Below are 20,324 nucleotides of genomic sequence, written 5' to 3' on the forward strand. Positions count from 1 at the left end.
AACAGAAATACCATTCTGTAGAAATGGAACCAAGTCCACTTAAAACAACCCCCAAGCTTGAGAACTGTATTAGAACCTTCTGGTGTCTTGCACAGAACGAAAACACCTGAAGAAAATCTCAGCTGAAGAGTGACTGTACATGCAGTGAAAATATCAGAAGCGCCAGTGCTGGACAGGAAATTGCGCGAATTTGCAGGTATGATTTGTCCTGCACAATTCCAGTGCCAGACATCCATTCCCATTTTGTATTTCTGTCACCAAAATACAGAAGCAGAGAGCAATCATAAGCACATTATCCCTATAACTCACAGAAAGCAGTGTTTCACTGACCCCTTTAAACTCAGTACCAGGCACTTTCTATATATAAGAGAAGTTAACACGCAATAGCTGAATAAAATCTGAGTTCCAGAAGTTATTTGAGTTAGAGACTCAGAGTAAAATGGTATTTCATGACCAGGATTCACTGCTGCTGAACCAAGAGCTCAAGCTGAAGGATATAACCCAGACTTTCACTATGGTGAACAGAAACAAAGTCTTACAGCAAGAATTACCCAAACATCCTTCAGAGCAAAGCACACCAGCAGCAATCCCATGCACACCAGTAACAGATGTTAATGTGGCCTTTCTACTTGACTGTGCAACTCCTGTCATTATGGTCACAGGAACCATTTGGGCCAGAGCATCTCCCAAATAATACATACTTGCCCATACCATCCCAAAGACCCCTCTGCCCACCATGGCATATTCCTACAAGTGAGTCCCCAAGTGTCTGAATACAGCCCCCAGTTTCCATTTCCCTGAGTGCAAAACGAATCAATGGCCATGTATTTACTGATTAATTCCTGCTTATTTACCACTGGCAAATAGGTTTAAAAAAAAAACAACAAACAAACTGGAAAATATCACCAGTAACTGATAAACTTCAATTAAAAATAACTAGATAATAGACCACTTTGTTTACTTCTACCTTTTTTTTATCACCACTCAGTGTTAAGGAAATTTTTACATTGTGTACACAATATCAGATTAACACAAAAATCAATGAGTTTCCTGTATGTTGCTTTACTACTGTTATATATTTTCTAGCTTTTCTCTAACTTTCTCTAACTGGGTAGATTTTGCCCTATAGGTCTTCAATTCCCCTGTAAAATAACTATTGTGAACGTATTAATTAATCCAGGCACACCTTTCCTGATCCAGGTTTTGAGAACATTTTAAAAGATTATAAGCATCTGATACCAATTCAAATTGTTCTATTTAGAATTGTTTTCTAGTATCAAGTTTCTTTGTATTCATTGTATCATCTGTTCCTCAAGTTTCACAGAAATATACCATGTGGAAACAACATAAACCAATGAATAATATGCCTCAAAAATGTTAACATCTCCTTATTGAGCTTTAACTAGCTTTCAGTTATACCATTAATTCCCATCATTTGCCAGTACAAGAGTCACAGAATCATTCACTGTTGGGTACAACCTCTCCTCAGATTGTAAAACTAGTATGGGAAATACCTGGCCTAGAAATGGGAGTCACAGAAACCATATCCACTACATCATAGCTTCATTTTTAATTCATTACACAAAAAGAGATGCAGCTATTACAATACAATAATGTATTAACAGTGTATGACATCGAGATGGTATTGGAACTTTAGAAAGTTCCAAAGACCTGGAATAGGCCTTGTATTTCGCTTTTAAGGTTGAACTTGTTCCTGCATTTGGTATAAAACTCGGTCCTCTTTTCAGGGCCAGCTTAATCCAGGTATTTCTGCCAGCACAGCTGTACAGGGCAGAGGTGCAGCTCCCAGTCTGCAGCTGAACCCCAGCAGAACACCCAGAGTAACCAGCTGTGTTCATGTGGATTGGGCATGCCCATGATGACCACTCTCACCTGCAGCCAGAGTGTGTTACAAGAGAGCTCTACTCTCTCAACTGTGCTGAATATGCAGCCACTCATTTTTCTTCGCTGTTTTAGAACTTTGTTTTGTCCAGAGCTGGACTAAATTATTCCACCACAGAAAGAAATCCCAGGCAAGCCCTGTGCTTAGCACAGAGAAACTAAAACAGTGGAACTGCCCTATAGACAACTTCATACGAAAAATGAGTTTATAATGAAAGAGAATACTATTCAAATCCAATTATTTGGATATATGGGGAGTTAATGCTGCAAGTATTCTTCCAAAGGAAAAAAAACACCAAGAGAACCCACCCAAAAGTCCCTCATCTTCCACCTGGCATAGATGAAGAACATGCCAGTTAGTCCTCTTATCCCCTTAAAAATACTTTTTAATTGAAGCTGATCAACTTCAATGAAGGGTGACAGAACTGGAGCATTAACACCATAGAGTTTTGAGATGGACCCATACAAACATTGCCCAGCGTCTTGCTTTGACATGATTTCCTTTTTTAAGTACTATTGCTTTCACCATTATGATCAATTTTATTTACCAATTCTTCTTATTTTACCATCTGCTTAGAGACTTCTTGTGAGAAAAATACCAAACAAAAGAAACAAAACAAAAAACCCCAAACAAACAAACAAAAAACTGACACAAAAGAAAAGAAAGCCCACACCCAAATGTCATGTGTAATCACAAGCATGTGATTGCACAGAAGAAAGTCTTGCTCTTCATGAATCAATGAACATCACAGCCCACTAATCCAGCTCAGGAAAAGAACTCAGAAATTCCTTACATACAGTAAGAATGATTTAAAAGAAATTTAACTGCAGAAACTAACACAGTATCCAAGCTGAGACAACACCTCTGTATGTAAACTATTAAAATTCATTCATATGTATATTACCTTCTAACTGCAATTTAAACCATTTTCTTCACATGAGGGTAGTTACAGCCATTTACCACAGCTTGACTACCACCAAAAAAAATCTAACTAATAAAACCCTAACGAATCAGGAGAGCAAGCAGGCAGTTCAGCCTGAATCAGCTACAACAGCACAAACACTCCAAAACCCACTGCCGTTTGCAAAATGATAGTGGGGAGAGGCAGCGAGAGCAGAGTCCACTGGGCTACACATCAACTGCCCCAGTAAAGTGTTACTACCAAGGCCATGAAGTCCATATAAACACCCCTTTTAAAGACAGGTAAATTATGGCCTAAGAGGCAGCAGCAGAGCCTGAAAGTCCTGGAGTCAGCACAGGACCACATTGACAAGATTATCCATCATGTGGATTTGGCCTTGAATTGACCTGAAACTCCAAATAGCTCCCCATTTATAAAGTGTGAGCAAGTAGGTAGAAGCTTCCAAGATCATAATTTTTATTGCACTTCGTGGTGAAGTGATTCTGCTGTGTCTTAATACACAATGTAACCTACTGATAGTTTACCTTTGCATGGTAATTTACTGTTTTAAAATAACCACATGGCATCAGTGGTGGTTTGTAAGAAAATTCCTTTTTTTTTTTTTTTTTTTAGCTAGGTTATTTGGTTTTTTCCTTGAGTATATCATTTTTTCTTTCCTAATTAGTTGTGCTTTGTCCTTCGAGATCAAAGATACATGGAAGTTAAATTGTGTTTATTATTACAAAAAAATCAGAGCTATTCAAAAGAGATATCTGAGCAGGGGCTTGACAGAGCTAGACGCTTAAGTGCTCTCCTCCCTTCAGCCCTCCTGCTTTTGCAGCTACCGAGCTCACAAAAAGTGATGCAAAACATATCCCCAAGATATCTGTCAGGCTCTCAGTTAACATTTTTTCAGCTACAAACTGGTCTGTCTTCAGACAGATACAGACTCTTGATAAAGTAACTAGTTTTAGTCTAAATCATGGCTTTAAAACATATCATCTATTTTATTCGCTGCATTTGTTTTTCTAGACTGGAGGTTGGACATTTTCCCTTACAGCTGCCATCCAAGTTCTCATCCCTTCACTCAAGTTCCTCAAGTGCTTTCAGTTAACAGGGTATTTTGTGATCAAAGGTTTTATGAACAAAAGAAAACAAAACAAAAAAAAGGAACAAAAATAAGAGAGATCAACTTTTATTTTTCTGTATGAATAAAGAACAAACAGTCCCACTAAGCAATCAAGAAAAACACAACAATAGCTAGGACAGAAAGCCTGCAGCAATGTCAGTTCAGCATCCAGTAGATTCAATAGGCTGCAAGGAAAAAAGTCCTTTCTGAAGGACTGAGCACCAAATATTCACATCCCCAGTTAAACCATTCCCTTCTTTAGTATAGCTGGTAGAGGCTGCAGCTTTTATATTTGACGTGGATTACTTCAAGCCTTCTGTTCCTTGGAGCATATGTTCTTCCAATGGAGCTGAGCAGGAAACAAACGGAAGGAGGTAAGCCTCTAGTAACTCCCTTTCGAACATAACAGTCCCTTTACTATTCTCTTTTGTGAGCAAAAACAGGAGACTTGGCCTCAAATTCTTTTGCTTCTTGAAATGCACAAGTTTCCATGAAGTGGCATCACTCTAGTTTTGGTTTAGAACTGACACAGAAAGAACTCATTCTGGTAAACAAAATGGGTCATCTTTTTCAGGTTACACTTCCAGGATTATGACAAATCGAGTCAAAAAGGCATTAAATAAATTACCTGGTAAAACCTTCCACTGCTGTAAATATAATCAGTGCTGTTGATTCAGTATCCTCAATTCTGTGCTTGAAGTTCAGGCTCTATTTTCATGTAGTGAGTTACAAGACTTCTTGTAACATTTCTCCTCAAAACACTTAAGGAGCATTCATTCACACCAAATTAAACAGAAGCTGCACAGCTTCTCTCCTAACACACAGTTTGCATTGGATATCTTTAAGGAATGACTGATGGATCATCTTGAAGCACCAGTTCTCCAGTGCCAGCGGAGCCATTTTGCATGTCTTGGTACTAAAATATCTCAAGGTTTTTTTAAAAAGCTACATTTCTGCACAAGTCCCAGTATTACCAGACTTCAACAGGAAGAAATGACAGATCATGCACACAGTGAAACTCCTCTTTATCAATGCACTTACTCTGAGATCTCAGACCCAGCCCCCAGGCTGCTGTGAACAGGCACAGCTTCAACTGAGGCTGTGGCTCCACATCAAAGAGCCCCGAAGTGTTCATCACCTACATAAACTGTACTTAAAAAAATACATATGCTGACATGCATTCACTTGATTCATGTTCCAAAAAATTTCAGAACTTAATTTTCATAGAGACTTTTATTCTAAGCTAAATAGCAGAGATCTCAGTAGAGGAAAACCTTAATAGCCTTCATATCCAATGGTAATTTGCAAACCCGTATCTTCCCTGAATTTCCAGTCATTAGTTAAAGTACAAAGGCTCACCTTCTCTCCTGAGCCATTTTTGTAATCCTCCGTGTCATAAAACCCCCACATGCCTCCCATTTCAGAGCAGTACTCCATGGAAAACTCCGATTTTCCCACATGCTTTCCTCTAATACAAAGGAGGTTTCTCAAGAGAGGCTCAAACTTTCTCGAATTCAAAAGAGAAAGGTCTGTTATAACATGAAAAGATGATTAAGGTCCAAGTTCTTTCCATGCATTACCTAGGTGGTTTTTCTGCGGCATGTAAACACCTGCCCATGTAACTGTGTATGTGAAGATAAAAGGAGCAGTTAGAGCTGATGACTTGTAATCTGGTACATTCCTTCCTTTTGGACATCAGCTTGCTAGGAATAGGTACAGGTTATCTTGCAGGTACCTTCTTGTAAGGCTCTGGCAAGATTTGTTTTTGTTTTGAAGCTGTTTGTTTTTTAAAGAACACATCTTGTAATCAGACTGGTATTTGCATCTCCTTGGAAGAGCAGTATCATCAGGAAAAGCCTGATGCTCTTGTATGCCACCACTGATCCATGCAGGACTTCCCTCCTGGGTTTACTTAGCAATGCACTCTATTATTTTGTTGGCATATCATACCACCAAGCTCTTCAGGAATAAATAGAGTTAATACTGCCAAATTCTCTTCTGCAGCACCAAAAAAAAAAAAAAACAAAAAACCAGCAGCTTCTGTCATTCAATGTCCCCTTTAGTATCAAAAAATCTTAGGCAAGCCTACTTGAAATCCAGCACTCTGACATAAATTGGTCCACTATTACTATTGAACAACATGAACACACTCAAGAATTCAATCCACTGTGTTACATAGGCTCAGCAAGAGTCCTTGAGGCTTCCAGGCTGGAAGCACACCAAAGGGAATGTGTGCAATCTTAAGAACCCCAGAAGAGTTTGGGCTTACACTGCAACGCTGCTGACATTTGCCAGTGTTATTAATATTTATTGACTAATTTTTTTTTCCACTTCACCATCAGCAATCGGAGTCTTAGAACCAGCCTTATAAACTCCAGGCATTATAGTTCAAGGATAGGGAGGAACAAAGGTCTATGGTTGCTTTCACAGTGTGCAGAGGAGGAAGCACAAGCACCTGTAAGTAAATGCATGTGTTACACTGCTGACTGAGGTGTTACCCATGACAGCAGGATGGTCTTCTCTGGCCTCTCTTCTGGTGGCAGTAGAAAGACAGCAGGTAACTATGTTTCTCACCTCCTCAAGGCTTACAAAGGACGTAGGAACTTAGCCTAACCTAAGTAAACTCTTGATGGACATTTCTGATAAGAGAGAAACCAACCAGAAGATGGGGATGGCAATTAAATGAGAGAATAAAACGGATTATCCACTTCACACCTCCACCTTTAAAGCAATAGTTGATTTAACTGCCCGATTTAAGCTGCTGATAACAGTTTGCAGCTACATTTGTTCCCCCTCCCACCTTCCAAAAATGGTCCAGGATGTGCCTCCAGAGACAACAGAAAGGAAATGGCAGGGCAGAGTTGCTAAAAAACCTTGAAAGTACTTGAAATAAAAACCTCTTACTATCCCATCGCCCTTCTACAGACCACCTGACAACCTGGACCGTCTGATCCCAACTGCACCAGCCCTCTTGGCTAAGTGTGGACTGTCTGTTGATATTTCAGGCATCCCAACCAAGAGACCCAGACTGCAGCCTGGAGACACTGTGTTTTAAAGGGCAAAGCAAGCATGACTGTAAACAAAAACCAGAAAGCCTCCCGCTGCTTCCATCAGCATACTGCCAAATTATCAGACCTCCACTTGATAGAAGGAAACCAAAGCACCAACAGAGCAAAATTATGGAAAGTTTCTGCAGCAGGGAAATCCTTCTCAGCTATTCTTCCCTGATTTTCAGTGCCTTGATGTTGAGGAGGAAGGGCAGAGCACTGTGCTGTCCCCCTTCACCTTTAGTGGGCAATGGAAAGCCATTTCTGAGCACTTTTATTGAAGCAATCTGCAGAACTGTTTCGTGTTTGAGGAAGTGCAAAGAACAGACAACACAGGCACTACTGTCAGGTAAGCCAAACAATTCAGAAAAACCCAGAAAGCAGTAAAACCACTGTTTTGAAAGCCAGAAACCACTCAGCTTCCCCCATACCTGCGGGAAAACTCTACAGATTTACTGAAAGATTTCTCCTCTTCTTACAACTCGGAGAGACACAGTTAGAGTATATACAAAAGGTTTTTGTGTTCACTTTCGGTTCCAGTAATGGTGGCTCAGTTCCACCAGCGTTCAAAGAAATTACCAGACAAAAGCAATGGCACATACAATCCTGAAGACCTCACACAGGTTTAAGAAAAACCAGCAGTAGCCACTGCCCCTCAAAGCCAGCAGCACAAGATACAGGCTCCTCGAGCAGATTCTGGAGCTGGACTTCGGTAGCAAAGATCTATCAGAAAAAAAAACCAGTCTTTCAGATCATCCCCCTTAGCTACCAAAAAAATAAGTTTCAAGGCCCAACTCTGAGAAATTGAAAAGCTTAAGTTCTTCTGCAAGGCACTCAATCCTGTTCTATACCATCTTAAGACTGAGAATGAGCACTCCAGAAATCATTTCTCAGTTTTATTTAGCGCACATACCATTAAAAATAACTATTTTATGCTATAAGGACTTAAAACACACTAGAATAAATGAATCTTGGATTATCTACCAGCTGCAAGCCACTACCAAAGTAACCAGTAACCCTAAATGGCTCATTTACTTAAAAAGGTCCAAGAATTCCTCTGATAATAGTGAAGTGTCACACCACAGACCTGAGAAAAAAACTTCTCATTGCATCAGCCATCTGCACAGGAGTTTTTTAAAGGAATAATGAGGAAATCTCATACATCTCAGCAAAAGCCCTAAATTTGGCTCAAACTGGAGTCGATAAACAAAGCTCCCAACAACACTGGTTCACCCAGTCCATGCACTGACAGGAGCTCCTTGTAGCACCTGGGGGAAAATCCAGGAGCACATCAAAGTGATACAACTACTAAGGAATGGCTAAAACCCAAATAGCTCAGTATCTAATCATGATGCTCATACTTGATTTCTTATGAAATCCTGACCCCTGTAAATATATAAGAAGCCTGGAACTACATCAAAGAATGGATTCAACAGACCAGAATAAAAATCCACACCTCCAGATACTGTAATGACTAAATTTCACGTATGTAAGGCTGAGACACAAACTTGATCAAATTCCATAATTTCTGCCATCTCACAGCATGAAATTAAATAAACAACAAGCTTCACCTTAACTATCAAGAGATAAACACTATCCAAATACAAGCAGAGGGAGAGGCAAGGAATAAAAGGATCTCAACCAATGCCAAAATTGAGGTGTACTTTATATACAATCAGCCAAAGTTTTATCATCAAAGATGATAAATAACAGGACCCAAATGCCTTCTCTCTTCAAGGTATTCTGAATATGGACACCATCAAACCTAAGCCCTTCTAAAACAACTCTTTTTTATAAATGTTTCTTCATAAATGCTTGAGATTTCCAATAAGTTCTCTGCTGAGTTCATATCCTTCCTTTTTTCTTAGCCATCTTAGCTCAACTGCACATCCACAGCCCCCAGGATGAACGTACCATAAACATAGCTTTATGTTTTCCATTAAAACCCCTACAACAGGACTAATCTGAATATTCTTTGCTGCTTTATGAGAAACATCCCCAACTTTGAACTCGGTCTACGGGAAACAGAAAACAACAAATTCTCTTTCTTAAGCCCTGCCTTTAGGAAGGAAGGATAAGCTTTGCATACTGATTCTTACATTCTGAAGAAAGCAGATTACATCCAGGATAAGGAAATTGAGAAAAAAAAAAAGTACTCGAGCGGGGCAGAATGGTAAGTAAAAAATAACAAATGCTCAAGGGCAAAACGGAAAAAAAGTAGGGAAACAAAAAAAGCCCAATAAACCAACCAACCAAACGAAAAAGGATCAGAGAACAACTTAAGTCTCAACCCCCCTTTCTAGACCTGCCACTAAATTACGGCAGCAGAGCAAATCATTTTGGTTGCAACATTTTCTCAAGAGCCACCAGCTTCGAGCAGAGAGAAACCAAAGGTCAGGGAATCAGTGCCACCTCAGGTGCTCCCCTCTACGTATTTCACTAAAAGCTGCTTCTCCCCCATCCGACCCCTCGCACCCCCGTGACGGCTCCAAAGGCGCTGGGAGCCGGTGCTGTCCCGGCGCTCCCGATCCCTCCCAGCTCAGCACAAAGCTCACCATCCATTTTACAGAGCCGGCCGGGCTCCTTCCCGGCACAACTTACACGCTGTGAAACACTTACGGCGCTTAACCTGCTCAGATGACCCTCCGATATAAAAGCAGACAAAACCCATCTCGAATAATAAAAAAACCAAGGAGAGGTATCGATATCCATTATAAACAAGCCTTTCTGCAGATGGCCATCACGGCAATTAAACCCCCCCCAACACCGGCATCACCGCCCGGACCTGCTCGCCCGAGCCCCCCGGCTCCTTAAACTTCACCGCCTAACAAAGGCTTTTAAGGCTTTTATTCCCCCCACCCCCCAATTTGCGCCAACAATCCTCGGTGAATTATTCATACTCCTCAGCTCACACCGTCCGCTCGCCATCCCCCTCTTAACACACACACCCCCCCCCCCCGGCCCCATCCCACGCGGGTTTGAGGGATTTATTTTTTTTTTTTAAGCTTAATATCTCCAGATTGCGAACCGGCCCTTTCCCGCACAAAGCCAGAGCCGCCGCGGGCTCGCTGCGCGCCGGGACCACGGGACAATCGATCCCTGCCCGCCCATTTCCAGGAGCGGGGCAGCCCCCGGGCCGCTCCCCGGCCCCGCGGCCGACACCGGGCGCTGCCCCCCCGGCCCCGCCGCCGGCCCCGAGCCCCGGCCCGCTCCCCCCGCCGACAAAATGGCGACGTGGACGGCGGCGAGGAGGAGGAGGAGGAGAAGGAAAAGGAGGAGGAATGGAAGAGCGGAGCGCTCCGCGGGCCGGGGGAGGGCGGGGAGGCAAGCGGGGAAGGGGCCGGGGAGGGGGCGGCGGTAACAAAGCGGGGGACGGCGGGCGCCGGCAGCAGCGAGCGGGCGGCGCGGCACCGGTACCTCTTCTTGTCGGTGACACCGCCGGGGCTGTCCATGGCGGCCGGGACGGCTTCTCCTCCCGCCGGCTTCCCTGTGGGTGCGAGGCGGCCGCGGGCTCCGATGGCCGCCGCGGGGGCGCGGGGGAGATGGCGGCACGGCCGGGGAAGGGGCCGGGTCTGGGGCCGCGCGGGCTCAGAGCATCGGGGCAGAGGCTGCGGGGAGGTGCGGGCGCCGGCGGGCGCGGCGGCGACGGCGGCGGGCGGTGGGCGGGGGCGGGGGCGGCGCGGGCCCCGCGCTGCGCCAGTGAGGAGCGGCGGCGCGGCCCGGCCCCTGCGCGGGGTCAGCTGAGCGCTCAGCTGGGCGGGGGACGGCGCCTCACGTGCGGCGCTGTGTGCGGGGCGGCGCCGCCGCCACGGCCGCTCCCGGACCCTGCCCGCCCTTGCCGGGGCCTCCCGGCGGCTCCCGGAGCCTCCCGCCCGCCCTCGGCCCTTGCCGGGGCCTCCCGGCGGCTCCCGGAGCGGAGCCCCCGCGGAGCGCCCGGCGGCGGGCGCTCGTCCCAGCCGGGGCCGGCTCGGTTCCACCCGGTGCAGATCTGTAACAAATCGCACCCCCGTGGGCTTATTCCCCAGTTTGTGTTTTGTTTTGTTTTGTTGTTGTTTTTTTTTTTTTGGGGGGGGGGGGGGGTGTCTTTTTTGTTTTTGGCTTTTTTGCCTCACATAACTTAGTTCAGTGCTTGACTCCACACTTCCTTTCCCGAAGGTTTCGTAGCACAAAAACCCCAGGACATTCAGAGCCATAGCATCATAAAATTTGGAACAGGCCCTTAAGCTCTAGTCCATCTGTCCACCAAGCACTGCTGCTGTAAGCCATAAACCACATCACCCAGCATCAGGTCCAGATGCCCCTTAAACACCTCCAGTGATGGTGACTCCACCACCTCCCTGGGCAACTTATTCCAATGCCTGACCACCTGAACAGTGAATTTTTTTTCCTAATATTTAATCTGAATCTCTCCTGTCTCAGTTTAAGGCCTTTTCCTCTAGTCCTCTCACTGCAGGCATGGCAGAAGAGGCCAGCCCTCACCTCACTACGGCTTCCTTTAAAGTAGTTGTGGAGAGCAATGAGGTCCCCCCTGAACCTCCTTTCCTTGAGACTAAACAAACCCAGCTCCCTCAGCCATTCCTCACAAGACATGTTTTCTAGACAATTTCCAGTTAAAGAGTTCAGAACCTCACATTAATTAAAGGGAACAGACAGCTCCATGGCTGGGCGGCCTAGAAGGAGAACACGGGGGTAATTAAGCACATTTTGAGCAAGTTTTACAACTTCCCAAACCCCAGCCAACACCCAATGGCAGAGCCAGGAGGCTCGACCAGGGCTGCACCTCACACCATGACCCCGCTGCCTTCCCTGCTACCCATCCGGGCCAGTCCAAACCTAACCCTAACCCCAATTTTCCTCTCCCTGCTCCCCCATGGCAAGGGCATCCTCAGGAACTGCTCAGCCGAGAGCTCCAGGGTCTCCTGCAAACCTTGACTGGCCCTGGAGGCTTGGCAGGAGTGGCTGTACAGGGGACAGGGGCTTAACGGGACACCTGGTACTGGCACAACCTCGCAGGCACTCACAAGTGGCCCCTTGGATCGGGAACCAGACCATAGCCGTGGGGGAGCAGGGAGAAGAAAACTGGGGGCAGAGCCCATGCAATTAAAATTAAGATTCTAACCTATGTACCCTTAGCTCAGGGTCATATGTATCTGAGCACTGTGGGGAGACAGAAAAGGTACAGTTCCAGGTAGAGCGACCCCATGGAGCTCAGCAGTTCCTTTACATCTTGCAGGCTCCCTCCAGCAGGGACTGTAAGTGATCATCTGGAGCTGAACCTTACGAGACTACTCAGTTTGCAGCTCAGAGGTAATGATACCTTTAAAAAAAAGCAGCTTTGACAGGCATAAGTGACATTCTTGTGCTTCTGTGTACACGTGTGGTGATGTAAGAAACACCTGCAGGGCAAAGTGATGGTGTTTCAGGTACTGCACCTTCCTAACACTCCTGCTGTGGGTTCCCAACTTTCAGGTAACAAGCAGTCGTTTTTGCATACAACCATGGGCGTTCTGTGTTTGGGATTTTTGTTTGTTTGTTTTGAAGAAAAAGGAGTGTTTGGGATTTTTGTTTGTTTGTTTGTTTGTTTTGAAGAAAAAGCAGTGACCGTGACATTTGATAGCAATCACAAGGAGTTTCTGTATGGATTGCTTCTGCCCACGGCAGTCAGATATACAAAAGAGGCACAGGTGCTATAGACTCCTTTTATTCCTTTAAGGTTTTCCATCTAAACACTGACAAGGCCCATCTTTAGTTTGCATATTAGCTGTGACAACACAATAGCCCATGGCAGTGTGGCTGTGAACTACTGATATTTCTGTTGTTCTGTGCTCACTGGAGCCTCGAGAAGAAAAATAATCAAAGCGAGACTCAACCTCGACTGTCTTGCATAAGTACCAAGAAGCCCTACCCAAGGGCTCAGACAACTTTATCTTTCAAAATGAGGTTTAGGCAGCGTAAACATAGGAAGAAATTCAGTCATGCACAGCAGCCATCCAGTATTTTAGTCCAGTCACAGAGTCACCATAACAACCCCTAAGGAATTTCCGTGGTGAAATGGGGGGTTCTCCTGGCAGGTGCAGAAATGACAAGCCCAGCTCACTGACATCTTTCTTCCCCATCAGAGCGCCTGGAAACGCATCTGGGGGAGTTTCGGTAGTGAAGTGGTGCTACCAGAGGTACTTCCTGTGCCTTAGAGGAGGCTGGCACAACTCAGAGCAGCCATTGCAACTTCTCTAATCTGAGTGTGAGGTTGAAGAGGTTCCTGGTGAGTCTGGCACGCTTAAAAGTGAAAGCCTCTTCTGCACTTTGACTGCAATCTCAGTGCCCTTCAAAGACTAAGTGACACTGATGCAGCCTGGACCAGGGACTGCCCAGCTGCAGCCTACAGAACCTGCCTTATCCTACCCAGTAAGCTCTTGTTTTCAATCCTATCACTCTTTGAATGACAATTTTGGTGCCCATAAGCACGGATGTCTTAGCATCCACTTGTGCACCTTTATTACCATTGTCCAAATTCACATAATGTGCTATATATGGAAAGGGTTCCTCACTGAGTATTCTCACACTAGGTTCTGATCACTTTAAATCACTCAGAGGCTTAAGATGTGTTAGTGATCCCCGAGTAAAAAGCACTGCAGAAAAAACCCAGTCTACGCATTGCTAACACTGTTCGAATGATTGTTCAAAGATATCAGACTTCCCAGCATGAACTGGCTGGGGAGCTGTGAGTAAGTGTTGTGGTCTCCTTACGAGACACATTTCTTTCATGCCAAACATGCTTACTCTGAGCTCATAATAAAGAATAATGCTTCAAAACCCAGCTGTGTTTTCAGAAGTGTGTTAGTGGAAACTTGTTCTGCAATTAAGCATTTCGTACTATAGCAGCTCTTGAGAGATGTTAAGCAAATGCTCTCCCCCCACACACATCCTCCCCTTTATTAAAGTTTTGCGTCACTCCACTAAAATTCAGCATAAACATTTTCTTTCCCGCTTTCTCAGTGGCTGATAACAGAAACTTATTGCAGTATATGATGCCTTAGTCACTTTTTTTGACCTTTATTCCTGCACTAAGTTCATACTCCAGCTTACGTTTACAGAACTTCCTGAATACAATGGTGTTTGCATATGACTAATTAGGGCAAATGCACAAAGCTGATGAGTCAGCAAACAGCCCGGTGAGGACAGCGGGAGGGATTCGGCAGCAGAATGAGTCCTCCTGAAGGTGTGAGATGTGCTTCTGCCTGTGGCTTCAGATCTGTTTGCTGATGGGTCGAATGTCTATGGGATGGGCTCCGTAAGCATCTCAGGAGACAAACGCGTCCCCATCAATAATGAGAGGCAAAACTTCTGACTTCAGCGGGAAGAAATCGGGGGTTTAATTGTCTCAGGCACCTTCCCTCCGGAGGGTGTCAAGGAGAAGCAAGGATCCTTCTGTTTATCCCACTGGAGCTGGCAACTCACATCACATGGGATGTCACTAACAACCTGCCCACAGCACTGGCTTTCCTGGGCTTTTTCTTCATAGTACAGCCCCTTACATTTAGGGAATTAACACTCATTGGTTCGATAATTAAGCTATAATGAAGGGTACATGCTAGTCTATCAATATTTGACCACAAAACCTGTCTTACAGCACCGCTGTGGAGCGCTGACTTGACAGAGAAGTGCCACGAGGTCTCTAATGTGTGCAGACCCAGGGCTCTGCGGCACAGGCTGTAATGATCTAATGGTTGTTACTACAACTTACTGTGCTTAACAGTGCAAGAACCTGAGATCTCTGGTGGTTAACTCTTCACAGTAGAAAAATGAATTGAAATTTGAATCGAATTCAAACCAAACCATTGGCAGTGGAGACCTAATGCTGCTGTTTCTCAAATATAAAATATAGTCTGAAACAAGAGTACGTGATGGGAGACACAATCTCTCTTCGGCAACTGTTTTTTCCTCTGGTCTTTTCTAACCTCAATGCTTCTTCTCTCCTTCTTGTGCCAGGATTTTATTTATTTTTTTTTCACATTTGCACAATTCACATTTTTTAAACTATGACCACCTCTTAAAGCTTACTTGGTTCAGTGCACATTTTAGGCATTTGGAAATACTCTCTGAACTGTGATTTCCACACGGAGACATACCCCAGTGTGGTAACAAATTCTGCAGTATAATAAAAGCACTGCGTCCAATTCACTGCAATTAGATTTGGGGAAGGATTTTCTACCCATGAAAGGAATTTAACAGATGAAAGCGTAAGGCAAGCAGACACTCATCAGGCTACACTGTACAATTTCACCAATCTACTGCATCCTGCCTATCCTGGCCCCTCCTGAGCAGATATTGCCAATTGTACGGTGGTTTTCCTGATGTGGACAAAAAGCAGGATGGAATTTTAATAGTGTCCTTACAGAAAAGATGGGTTTGTGGTCAAAGCCCTGAACAAAGGCTCTGGGAGCTGAGGTTTGGTTCCAGGCTTCCTGTAGGACTCTACACAACTCACTTAGAGAAAAGCTTTTGGATTTTAGTGCTACAATCCTTTGCCAAAGGGCTTAGCAGAGGGGTTCACTGTGTGTCCGGCACAAAGTCCAGCTCTTCATGAAGTGTACCAGAAGATCTGGGACCTGGCACAGAAGCCAGCTGAGGAGGGAGCAACTGAGACAACCACAATGTAAACACTGAAAAAAAAGGAGTGCTGCTTGATCCCATGGTCTTGCCAAAGCTGGGTCCAGGTTTTGGTTTTCAAGGTATTTCTGTGCTCAGGATCCTCAGCTGGTAACTCCACCCTGCAGCTAGGCACAGCAATGGGATTTGGAAAGAGTAGCCGAAGTCTGGGGGGTAAAGTGCTCTCTTGGAGGTCAAAGATGCTTGTTCAGCATCTGTCCTGTCCAGTTCAGAACAAGGTTTGGCAACCACTTGGGCAAAGCTTCCCTTTTTCTCTCCTCTGGGAGCTGGTTTGCCTTAGCCCCCTAACTGATGTTTCCAGAGAGACACTTGGGGACATGAGGCAGCTGGGTTTAAATCTTGTTGCCAAACCAGGCAAAAGAGATTTGGGCAGACGTTTTCCCCCCTCTGAGTGCCTAAACAGCGCGTTTGGTGTTACTGGGCTTGGTCCTGAGTACTCTCGAGCACACCAAGCGCTGCTTTCTTGGCCATCGGTCTTAACTGTGTAAGGTGGAGACACAAACACTTTCTTTTCTCCCTCTGTCTCTGCTCACACACTCTGAGCACAATGACTTTCTCGTGAGGCCACAGTGACCAGAACATAGTCTGTCATCACAGTGGTAAGCAGGGCACCGGCTGGTTCTCCTTCTGACCAACACAGTGGTTTTAACCCACATCTCTGGAGCCAGCAAGACACTCCCAATATGCCAATCAGCCCGTAACACCTCAGACCTACCGGGCTAGTTTTACTTTCTTCTTTGCACAGCTTCCCTTTTGAAGGTACTATAAACACAAGTGAAACGCTTTGAGGACACGTAAGGGAAACCGGAGGAGCCGTCAGCAGGAGCAGCATGAATGGTGCGACAGCCTTTGCATAAGTTATAACCCAGAGCAGAGGGAAAATGCGTTTCTCAGGAGGAGACGTGGTTTCAATTTCATGCAGATTTCTGACTCCTACAGCTAGTTATGATCAGGAGGAGCATTCTGAATGAGGTTTCTTTTTCCCTCTTTTGATCCTTCTCATCCCTCCTACCAAGCCCTTTGTTATTTTACAGCCTGGACCACAAGTTTCTCACACAGAGCAAGAAAGAGTCCAAAATAAATTGAAAGATGAAATTAAATGGGCTGCACTTGTAATGAAAATGTAAAGGTGCCCTAATGCTTTTACCTGACCCAACATCGTGAATTTTCAAGTTCTGATTTCTTTTTCCTCTTTTGACATTAAAAAAACACTTTCTTTCCAATGATACAGTTTCTTAAGTGTTTCTACTTAACATTTCCCCAACTTGGACCTAGCTAAAAGACAAAGGGCTTGAGGTTTTATTTGTTTGTTTGTTTGTTTTCCCAGCAACACATTAGAAAATGCAGTGCAAGCTTTAATGACTATGTCTGTTTTAACATGCCTTTTGGAAGACTGTAGGCATTTATGGGGGAATGAGGTAATTAACATATTACTTAGGCATGCAAAGACAAGTTGGAAGCAGCTGTCTTTCTTCTCTTGATATGGCAACACAATCATTAAAACAATGGCTTGTTATACCTTTTTTTTTTTCCTCTCTATGTTCATAGACCACGCAAGTGACTTGGTTAAGTCAAAGCTTTAAGAGCTCACCAAATTTTCAGGACCTCTAATTTCTCTCTCAAACACACTGTTCCCTCTTACTTATTAGAAGTAACAAAATGAAAATCAATATCTCAATCCCTTTGGGGAAATGTTGATATTCAAGTAAACTCAAGAGCTCCCATGTTCTCATTTCAGATTCTAAATAATGACTTTTATAGTACATCCATTTTTCCTGCAGATTTTCCACCTATTAATCTAGAACCACAGACTTCATGGATATGGTGAAATGTGAGTTTAGCTGATCCAGCCTGCTGTGAGAGGAGTCAGGAACCCCTGAAGAGTCTGGGATCTGTAGACAGATGAAGGAAGCATCAGGTTGGGTTGCTTCCTGCCTTGCAGAAAACCAGGTGGGTAGGTGAGGGGGGATGCCTAAACCAGTGTTTCTAAATTGCAGGGTCAAGGAACCGATCGTTGCTCCAGGCAGAAATAAGCACTTTGCCAGCTCGATAACAACAGAGCTGAGACACAGATTACAGTTCCTTTAATTTTCTTCCAGTTAATTAAATGATCAATTGCAAAGTTGGCTTTCAGCCATGGCAGTGCCAGCTGAAATGAGCTCTCCAGTTTATGAGAGGCTAATTAATAGACATCATTTTCAGGAGTGATAAGGGTATTTATTTTAAAGACAAATGTCGAAGGGCATTTATACTGCTCTTATTCACAGCAAATTGGGATCTTCTCCTGCCCCCTCAAAAAGCCCAGTGAAGAGAAGAATGGCACAAGTAGTTGCTTGGGTTGTGTTTTCACTTCTCTGCTTACCATAGACTTCCTGCATGACCACAGACAAAACACTTAGGTCCAGATATGCAAAGGTATTCAGGCAACTGAGATAAAAATCAGTTGGACCTAGATACATAAATAGTCTGTGAATCTGCTCCTTTGGAAGGGAGACTGAGTTCTCCACCCAGGAAAGGTATAATAGGTATTTTCCAGCAGAACTGCAACAACTCCTGTCAGAAAAATCGAAGGCCAAGTAAGAGCTGAGGAATGGCAGCAACTGAACATCTCTAGGTATTTGACCATAAAGCAGCATCTGAGCATTCTGCCTGGTGTCTTCTCATTAGTGCTACCCACCTCAGCCAGCAGCAACAGAGACCAGCATCCCCTTTGATCGCTTTTCAGATGTTTCTTCGTTCAAACTCTTCATTCCTGGAGTGCAGGAAGGGTGAAGTGTGGGGCAATGAAAGAAGGACCACCAGTGCTGGGTTGTCAGAGAACTTTGTCAGGGGGGAAAATAACAAAAAAGTGAGATAACTGAGGCATAGAATGAGCTGGGAGCATTCTTATATTGTTAATGAAGAATTTGGCAAGGTTCTGGCAGAAGCTAATGAGCCCAGCATTTCAGAGCCCAGGAAAACCCTGGGTTTGTATGTCAAAATATGTCAACACAGGATGGAAGGAGTTTGGCAAGGAACTGACTAAGCAAAATTCAGAACCATAATGACAAAGTTGATGCATCAAACCTCACTTTGCTATCTAAGATCACATGCTAAGTAATGAAACTGTTCATCAGTAAGAGGCAACTCATGAGCGTGGGAAACAAAGATCTCGTAGGAACTTGATCTAGATAAGAATGACCACAGACCTCACCGTTTTCAGAACCAAGTGAAAATTTGTTTATGCTGGCAGCTTTTGCTCACAGCAAGCCTTTAGTACATATAGGTATTCAGTCTTAGAAAGAAGAAAAAAGTAGTTTGTGGATGTAATTTTCATTTTTAGTCAGTTGAGGAGCCTTCAGTTCATCACGAAGAAAACATGTCATCAAAAAACTGGACAGCAACATCAGAAACTAGTCAAATTTCATCACCATTTCATGACTTTATTTTAAAAAATGCAAGAGGACTGTAGCAATAGCATCTCTACTAGTCATTTATTTTACTGGAACTGTTACGCAAAACTGAGAGAAGACAGTACTGCCCGCAATCTCCCCTAGGTAAAAGCAAGCGTAGGCCTGAGTACAGCAACTCGTGGATTATTGATAGGACCAGCAGCTGAACAACTTCTCCCAAAGCAGCAGAAAAGAAATCTAATTGCAGCAGTAGAGCGTGTTTTTTTGAGAAGGGAGAATCCGCTCTGGTGAAACAGGAACACTTTTGAAGGGTTTTCAATCGATATGAATTTGAAAATAAACAAACGAAAATCAATTCCTTATGTACCAAGATCCATAGGAGATATAACTGAGGTGAACTGGGCCAGGAATTCACAAGCCAAAGGGTCTCAGTAGCTGTTAGAGGCACATGTGTCACTAGAGCTGAGTTAGTAGCAGGAACACACGCCCAGCTCACCTGTACTCTCAGTCTGACATGCCCGGAGCACTGCACAATGAAGGCCTACAACTGGTAGGGTAAGAGGGAAAGAAACACCTCAGTGACATCTCAGGCTCCTCTCTAGCCAGCCTGGCTGGCTGAGCAGTGCCCCTTACACGGCATCTTGGTGTGACCTTCCTTCCCCACAGGTGTGTGCAGAGGGGGGGGCAGAGCCTGCCTGAGGTGTCCCCTCTGCATCAGGCTGCAGGAAAGGCAGGGACAGGAAGGCTGCTCTAACTCTGTGGCTTCTAAGTGGAAAATCAGAGATGCAGAAATACAGCCACAGTAATAGAACCCAACAAAAACCACTCCCTTTTCCCTCAAAATAGAGACACGCAGGCTTGTCTCAACCCAAAGGTCAGCTCATTGCCAGCCCATTGACTGACAATGTCAAGATCATGTAGACAACCAGTCAGCTTCTCAGGGATACATCCCAAATTTCCAAATTCACAGATCTGTATGATAACCACTAATCTCTTAGCAGGGACTTTTTATAGAAAAAAAGTCCCTCACATGTTTTTGCCCCATCAAGAAAAGACAAGCAGCTTGCATCACACAATTTTTATTATTTTTCCCTGCAGAGCAAACTCATCTTAAAAAAAATGGGCTGAAAGTGACTTAAATGAGCTGAAAACTACCCAGGAGCAATGTTTATTTTTCAAAACACAGTCATGTCCAGGAGCCCTCATTAACTTGAAAAGTTTCCGCATGACCTCAGTGTTTCTGTAGCATGTGTGAGCATCCTGCAGCCTCTGCTGTGCGTGG

The 20,324-nt window shown here is 44.4% G+C and overlaps 1 protein-coding gene across 2 annotated transcripts in view; it reads right to left on the bottom strand.

Annotated features, from left to right (window-relative positions):
• HIF1A (hypoxia inducible factor 1 subunit alpha) overlaps positions 1-10,607 on the bottom strand; it is a 34,434-nt gene extending 23,827 nt beyond the window's left edge. The window contains exon 1 of one of the 2 annotated variants that reach the window (XR_003539909.2): positions 10,398-10,607. Coding sequence is in view for 1 of the 2 variants with exons in the window: in XM_027716632.2 (XP_027572433.1) it covers positions 10,398-10,432 (35 nt within the window). In the remaining variant the exon portion in view is untranslated. The remainder of the gene's footprint in view (positions 1-10,397) is intronic. The other variant, XM_027716632.2, reaches the window with a different exon arrangement.
• Positions 10,608-20,324: the final 9,717 nt, after the last annotated feature.

The sequence above is a fragment of the Pipra filicauda genome, unplaced genomic scaffold (genome assembly GCF_003945595.2).
Source record: "Pipra filicauda isolate LSUMZ 115617 unplaced genomic scaffold, ASM394559v2 scaffold151_size3305965_pilon, whole genome shotgun sequence".
Classification (NCBI taxonomy): Eukaryota; Metazoa; Chordata; class Aves; order Passeriformes; family Pipridae; genus Pipra; species Pipra filicauda.